At 62.6% G+C, this 7509-nt stretch overlaps 1 protein-coding gene across 2 annotated transcripts; it reads left to right on the plus strand.

The window, feature by feature from the left end:
* Positions 1-541: 541 nt before the first annotated feature.
* GBX2 (gastrulation brain homeobox 2) lies at positions 542-3679 on the plus strand. 2 transcript variants are annotated; one of them, XM_039470199.2, is made up of 3 exons: positions 914-1478; positions 1745-1782; positions 2476-2625. In XM_039470199.2, the coding sequence occupies exons 1-3, from the start codon at positions 948-950 to the stop codon at positions 2582-2584; spliced, it is 678 nt and encodes a 225-aa protein (XP_039326133.1). In that variant the 5' UTR covers positions 914-947; the 3' UTR covers positions 2585-2625. The 2 variants fall into 2 exon arrangements, with proteins under 2 accessions (XP_039326132.1, XP_039326133.1); XM_039470198.1 differs by lacking the exon at positions 1745-1782 and having other exon boundaries at positions 542-1470; positions 2476-3679.
* The last annotated feature ends 3830 nt before the right edge of the window (positions 3680-7509 follow it).

The following is a 7509-nucleotide window of genomic DNA, read 5'->3' on the forward strand; positions in this document are numbered from 1 at the left end:
GAGCAACCCGGCGGGTTCCCGGCGGCGGGCAGAGGTTGCCAGCTCCCAGCCTTCGCCCCAGGGGTGGATCCGGAGGGGCAGGACCCTGCCCCCAACTCCAGGACCCTTGCCGGGACCCCAGGCGCAGCCGGAACACCCAGCGCTGGAGTGAGCGGCAGGCAGGTTGGTTCCATTCCAAACACAGTAAAAGAAATAAGGCACCCCCGGACCAGCCGCGGGGGTGCGGGCCCGGGAGGCTGCCCTTCGAGGCGGCCTCGACAAGGCCGCAAGGCACCAGAGTCCGAGCCTCGGAGGTGCCATCCGCCCCTCTCAAGTTTGCGCCGCGCGGGCTGGGCAGGCAGCTCCGGCTCCCCAGCCAGCCTGCGCGCTCCGACGGTGGCGCCCGCAGCCCGCGCGCGGCCGGCCTGGCTGGAAGGGGCGGGGCCCCGCCTTCGCCCCGCCCCCGCCCCGCGCCGCCAATGGCCAGCGGCGCGCGGCCCCACGTGAGGCGAGCCGGCCCGGGCGGCAGGCAAAATGTGAATGAGAAAGAGGAGCGCGATTTAAAGGTGCTGGCGGCGCCCGCCGGAGACACGCACGCCGGCTTCGCGCGCTCCCCAGCGGCCCGCGGGACAGACGGACGGACGCACGGACGGCAGCTAACCGGGGCCGAGGGTCGCAGCCGCGACGAGCGCGGGCTCCGACGGGCAAGCGGCGGACCGGGGCTCCGGCGAGCCCGCGGGGCCCGAGCGCCCTCTCCACTCCGGGGCGCACGGCCTCATCCCGCGCACCCCGCGCACCCGCCGGGCATGAAGCGGGCCCAGGACTGAGCGGAGGCGGCGTCTGCTCTCCGAGCCCCGCTCGGTCCCTGCCCGGCGCTCCCGGAGGTGCTCCCGGCGTCCGGCGGGCTTCCCGGCGGCGGCGCGGCGCGGGGACTTTTCGCCTCTCGCTGGCCTCTCCCGAGCGCGTCTATGAGCGCAGCGTTCCCGCCGTCGCTGATGATGATGCAGCGCCCGCTGGGGAGTAGCACCGCCTTCAGCATAGACTCGCTGATCGGCAGCCCGCCGCAGCCCAGCCCTGGCCATTTCGTCTACACCGGCTACCCCATGTTCATGCCCTACCGGCCGGTAGTGCTGCCGCCGCCGCCGCCGCCGCCGCCCGCGCTGCCCCAGGCCGCGCTGCAGCCCGCGCTGCCGCCGGCACACCCGCACCACCAGATCCCCAGCCTGCCCACTGGCTTCTGCTCCAGCCTGGCGCAGGGCATGGCGCTCACCTCTACGCTCATGGCCACGCTCCCCGGCAGCTTCTCCGCGTCGCCCCAGCACCAGGAGGCGGCAGCGGCCCGCAAGTTCGCGCCGCAGCCGCTGCCCGGCGGCGGCAACTTCGACAAGGCGGAGGCGCTGCAGGCTGACGCGGAGGACGGCAAAGGCTTCCTGGCCAAGGAGGGATCGCTGCTTGCCTTCTCCGCGGCCGAGGCGGTGCAGGCTTCGCTCGGTGAGCCGGCGGCGCGCGCAGCCGGGACGCGGGGGCGGGAGGAGGCGGGGGCGGGCCAGCGCCGGGTTCCCGCGGGAGACCAGGGGGGCGAGGCCGCGCCCCCGCTCGACCCCCGCCCGAGGAGCTGGAGGATGCGGCCAGGCTGTGCCGCTGGGCCTCCGGGGGGCATTCAGAGCCACGCAACAAGCGGGGTCTGGGGGTGGGGGGGCATTTAGCGCCCGGCGACCAGCTGCTGCCCTGGGCCGCATTTCTATCTGGCGGCGCGTTTGGCCAGGTCTGCCTGTCCCGCTCGGCGGTGACCTCGGGTCCCGGGTAGGTTGCAGCCTCTAGGGGAGTCGGTTGGGCTGCGCGTCTCACCCGTGCGTGTGCCCACGGGCGCCCAGACTTTTTAAACCCCTTCACTGGTCTTGCTACTCGTCCGGGAGAAACCGATTGCTTGGAGGCTGTGTGTCTGCGTGTGTGTTGGGAGTGTCTGGTGGGAACTTCTAAGGCCACAAAACATCCCTTTGACCCACGTTGTCTGTCTCAAAAAAGACAGTCTGGGATCTGCATGTCCCTACGCCCCCACTCGGTTAGGAAGCAATTGAGGTTCACTAAATGTTGATGGTGGAGGAGGCAGGATGGATCGTGAATCCCCTCTCAGTTCTCAACCAGCTCCCACTCCTGGGACAAAGCGGGCAATCTCTTGGGCCTCGAGCCTCCTGCTACTTCTCCCGATGCTGCCGAGGCTGGGAGGGTGCGGGGGAGGCATGGCAGCCCTTTGAGTGATGGTTCTGGGCAAAGGGCCTTTGCGGCTGCCTCCTCTCCTTTGAGCTTTCTCACGCTCCCCCCACCCCTCCTCTACCCCCTCAAAGGCCAGGAAATCACAATGTGTTAATGTCATAGAAAGACAATCCGCTAAAGGTGGGGGCGGGGGGGGGAGGCGATTGCCCAAGTGATGGTGGGAAGGAGAAAGGAAGGCCAGCGTGAGAAATGTAATAAAATGCCGTTTGGTTTTGCTTTCAGTCGGGGCTGTCCGAGGGCAAGGGAAAGACGAGTCAAAGGTGGAAGACGACCCCAAGGGCAAGGAGGAGAGCTTCTCGCTGGAGAGCGATGTGGACTACAGCTCGGATGACAATCTGACTGGCCAGGCAGCTCACAAGGAGGAAGACCCGGGCCACGCGCTGGAGGAGACCCCGCCGAGCAGCGGCGCGGCGGGCAGCACCACGTCTACGGGCAAGAACCGGCGGCGGCGGACTGCCTTCACCAGCGAGCAGCTGCTGGAGCTGGAGAAGGAGTTCCACTGTAAAAAATATCTCTCCCTGACCGAGCGCTCGCAGATCGCCCATGCCCTCAAACTCAGCGAGGTGCAGGTGAAAATCTGGTTCCAGAACCGACGGGCCAAGTGGAAACGGGTGAAGGCAGGCAATGCCAATTCCAAGACAGGGGAGCCCTCCCGGAACCCTAAGATCGTCGTCCCCATCCCCGTCCATGTCAGCAGGTTCGCCATTAGAAGTCAGCATCAGCAGCTAGAGCAGGCCCGGCCCTGAGGGTCCAGAAGGGCCAGAGTCTGGCACCCACCTGGAGAAGCCCCGGCACCCGAGGGAACCCATGGTGGACTCCACTGTGTTTGAAGCAACACTCGAAGTCACAGCCCAACTGTGACCATCCCAAGCAAATTTAGAATATATTCACTACATGGGCTTAAAAGACTGCTTTTGAAGGGGCTTACTGCCACACCAGAAGACACTCGAAATATTTATTATACTATGCTACTTTGTACATAAATATCTCCATAGACTGGATCTCAGCTGCAGTATTTTGAAAGTTATAGGACTTAATTACCCAATAATGTTCTCCACTCATTTCAGAAGAAAACAGAATCTCTGCTGTAATCTGCGCGGTTAGCAGCCTCCTTTCCGTACTTTTCCAAAGGTAAACGTGAAACCCAGGAACAAGCGCTGGGGTTGAAACCGATTTTGGTTTGCGTTCTGGCTTTTTGAGTTGACTGAAAAGCAGACACTGTTAGGCGGCCTGGAAATTCGCTTTGCTTTGCTTCGGTTGTGCCTGGCTTTGGTTTCCCCTGGGGTTGCCTGTCCTATCTGAGCCATGTGAAGCACGTCTCCGTTGTGTTAATTTATTTCAATGTAGCTTATTTTCTTATAAGTTATGACGCTTAAACAATTTCAGTCTTGTGAATAATAAAAAGGAGAGGGGGAAGAAAGACCAATCCCGGGGCCTCAGCAGTGTGTCCAGAATTTGGCTGTCCGGGCACTGCCAGTGTGTGGCCAGACAATTGGTCTGGGAGCAGTACTGGAGAAACGTCCCCTGGTCAGGTCTCCTTAGGCAGGCCGGACTCGAGCCACCTAGCATAGGAGGCTGGACGCCAATAGCGTTACGAATTTTAAAAAGCCGAATTCTCACCTTAGAAATCTATCTCCCGTTTTGCACAGCCTAATCGATGCGTGGGCCGCAGGCCGGCAAACTTCGGCCCGAGGAGGCGGTGGGTACCCGGAGGGGGCAAGCGAGTGCGGGTATTGGTGGCTTTGCCCAAACTCCTGATGCTCCGAACCGACTACAGCCAGGGAGGAAACGTCCTTCCATTACAAATATCTCAGACCCGAAAAGAAGTGGCGCTCGCCTGCCCGCAGAGTGGAGGGTCCATAAATCAGGCTCCCGGCGTTATCTGCCGACCGGAGCAAAGCCGCAGCGAGCCCAGCCGGCTTCCCGGCAGCCCTCAGTCGGAGGCGGAGGCGGGCTGGGGCGCCCACGGCCCCGGCACCTCCCCCTCCGGGCGGGGTCGAGGGGGCGGGACCCGGCCGCCGCCCCACCCCGAGGACGCCCCGGTGGTCCGCAGGGGGAAAGGGGAGAGGCTACGCAGGGGAGCCAGGGGGTCGGTGTGCAGGGGCCGGGGAGCTGGGCGTCTCCGCATCTCGCTGGGGCGTGCCGGGTCCCCAAGCTCATTCCTGTCACACCCCCGGAAGCGCGCAGCCAGATGCTGCGGCCCGGCCCGCGAGAGTCTGCGGTGGACAGGCCCGGGGCGCCCAGGGCGGTGCAGCGGGCCAGCGAGGGTGAGCGTGATGCCACCAACCCAGCAGCCCGAAGCGCGAGAGAAGCCTGGGCTTCGCCAGCCTCAGCCTTTCGAGTGGAGGGAGGGAAGGCCGGGGAGCCGCCTCCATGCAGCGGCGCGCGGCCCGCCGTGGGTTAACACTAACAATGACTTAATTTTTACTACTTACAGGCCGTCACCTCCCCGCGGCGGAGGGGCCTGGAGACGAGACCTCCACTCAAACTTCAGGCGCAGGGTGAAGGCTGGCAGCGACCGAGTCACCCTTACCCGCCGCGGTCCCTGCAGTTCCGGTGGCGGAAAATGGCCCAGGCTTGGTTTTCGAGCCCAATAAAATAGAAGGGCCAGTCCTCCGAGGGCCTCGGCTTGCTCTGCGGGGCCGCGTGAGCTGCAGCGGCTCCTGGCCGCCCCACGCCCTGTGCCATAAGCGTGGCAGGGAGGGGATGGCGCCCGGGTCACGCCCTGGCCCGGCGCGGGGACCGCACGGCCCGGATCCCGCCCGCCAGGACGCAAAGAGCGCAGGTCGCCGGTGAGCGCCATCTGCTCGGGGCTGGTCCCCACTGGCCACACGACGCTGCTGCAGCATTCGAGGCCTGCAGGGACGCCGTCCCCCGACCCACACACCTGAGCCAGTCTACCCCCGAGCCTGATCTGAGCCCCTGGCGAGAGCCGTAGCTGGGGGCACTGAGTTTAGCCGGGAAGGTGGGGGAGCTGTGGCCTCCGTCCCGCCGGGACTGCGGGTGGGGGAAAGAGACCCTGGCATTCCCGCAGATCCTGCAATGCCCCCCGTATCCCCTTCCACCGTAACAGGTGTAACGCACACCAGCCTTCTCCAAAAGCCCTTGGCAGGGATGAGGGGCACAGAGGGACTCGAAGTTTTGACCGCGCAAACCCGGCGGGAAAACGAAGCCCAGTAGTACCGGGAGGCCGCTATCAGGAAGCCGGGCTCCTGGGACCAAGCTCTGGGCCCTCCCAGCCTCGAGGTCCTCGCCCTATGGAGGCACGAGGAAAGGGCCCAGGCTCCCGGAGCCGGCCGACGCCGCCCGCCCTCCTGCTCCTCAGAGCGCTGACCCCCTCTCCCCAACCCCTGAGCGCCGGGGCGCCCCCGAGATCCCGGCGGGGAGGCCAAGGCCCGGGAGACAGGCCGAGGGGAGGAAGATAAACAAGCGGAGCTTGATGGCCGCTGTCATCATGGCCGTCATCATGGCTTTCATTTGGCTGCCTAATGAGTCACATCACAGGCAGAGAGAAAAATTGTCAATCGCCCGAGCCCTAATGAATTTTTTTGCAAATTGTAATCAAGCCAGGCCGTCTCAGCTGGCTGATTAATGAGACCCACGAGGCTCGGCCAGCACCTCAGCTTTTTATTCCATCCCGTCCTCCCTGCACTAAATTAACAGCAACTTGTCTGAGCTTCAAATTAACTCCCAATGATTAATTCTGATGGGGGGGCCTGAAGAATAGCTTGTTCTAATAGGCTCTGGCCTGAGATGCTGTTGGAAATTAATACACTTCCCCTTTGGCTGCCGGCTTTAATCCAAGGTTGGGTTTTGACATCACTATATTTGTTGTTACAATAAATTCCACTTACATCTGCAGATCAAATAATTACGCTAGGGAGCTCATCGGACCTGCGCCCCCAGCTGTGCACTGGGAAGCCTCAGGGCCCCTGAACCCTGCAGCCACCGACCTAGGCAGAGGTTGGTGGGGGCCCCAAGAACAGTCACTCCACCCAGTGGCCCCCTGCCCTTGCTCCCTGGCAAGCCAGGCCCCCATGCCCCCTTGGAGAACAGAAGGTACGCTGAAAATCTGCCACCATCTCCCTGTCCTTGGGGCAGGCCCTCTTTAGCTTGGTCCTGGGCCTCAAGCAACTTGCTCTTCGGAAAGGAGCCGGGGAGTACCCTCCCAGGAGCCTGGACCACCTGCACTGGAGGCTGCTCAAATCCCAACCTGCGCTGGAATTTTCAAGACTTAGTGCAGGCTTGTGTGCCCAGCCTTTGCCTCCCGTCTTCAGCCCCCTGGGTGGTTCCTTCACAGCCACCTTGTCTGCTAAATGGAGATCAGGGGGTGGCCCTCTAGGCTCTTTTGAGTCTGTGTTGGCCTGAGAAGACATCCTAACTCTACCGCTGTCTGTGTGCCTGGCCTTCAGCCTGGCTGCTTGTACCAGTCTGGGCTTATTGCTGGAATCTGCATTCCAAGACACCCTCCCTCTCGGGGTCAGCACTCTCTCTATCTCGTTTCTGTTTCTTTGGGCTTAATTGGCTTACTCATTTCAACTGCGTCTGGTGAGGCTTGCACAGGCCTTCCAAGGCTGCTCCCTCCAGCCCCAGATCTGTCCGGAGCAGAGCCCTGCGCTAGGTCCCGTGCTATTCCCCGTGGCAGGTGGTTCTAGATGCGGTGTAGACTGGGAGTGACATTGTAGCTTTCCAGCCTCAGGAGCCTCTAGATCACCCTCTGGTTCTCATCCCAGGGCCTTCCTAGTCCCAAGTGGCTACAGTCCACGAGTTCAGCAGCCCTGGCAGCAGAGACCCACTCGGGGCCCTCTTCTTTCCCCTGCTGGACTTGGCAGTGGCATGGGAGAGTGGCTTGCTCATGCCCAGCTGCGGCTTCTCAGGGAAGGAGGCTCCAGTGCACACACACCTATTTCTGTCCGCAGAGACCCCAGGCGCGCACAGCCAGATCAGGCGGTCTGCTTCGACCTTCTGGCTGCTGGGTCATTCCAGGCAGCTTTCATGCAGTGTTCAGGGCCCAGTTTCAGGGTCGCAGGACTCTGGGGTCTTGGGGAAGCTGAGGCCGGGGGTCTAGAGGGACAGCCCAGACAAAGGGAGGCAGCATTAATCTTCATTTTAGGCCGTTATGGAGTAAACAGTAGAAATATGATCTTGGTAACCAAACATGAATGCAGATCACACCGTCAGAGTAATAAAGCACCTGAAACCCTGACGCACAAAAGCAACACCATATGTATGAAGACAACCTGCATAAATTATAAA

The sequence above is a fragment of the Saimiri boliviensis genome, chromosome 5 (genome assembly GCF_048565385.1).
Source record: "Saimiri boliviensis isolate mSaiBol1 chromosome 5, mSaiBol1.pri, whole genome shotgun sequence".
Classification (NCBI taxonomy): domain Eukaryota; kingdom Metazoa; phylum Chordata; class Mammalia; order Primates; family Cebidae; genus Saimiri; species Saimiri boliviensis.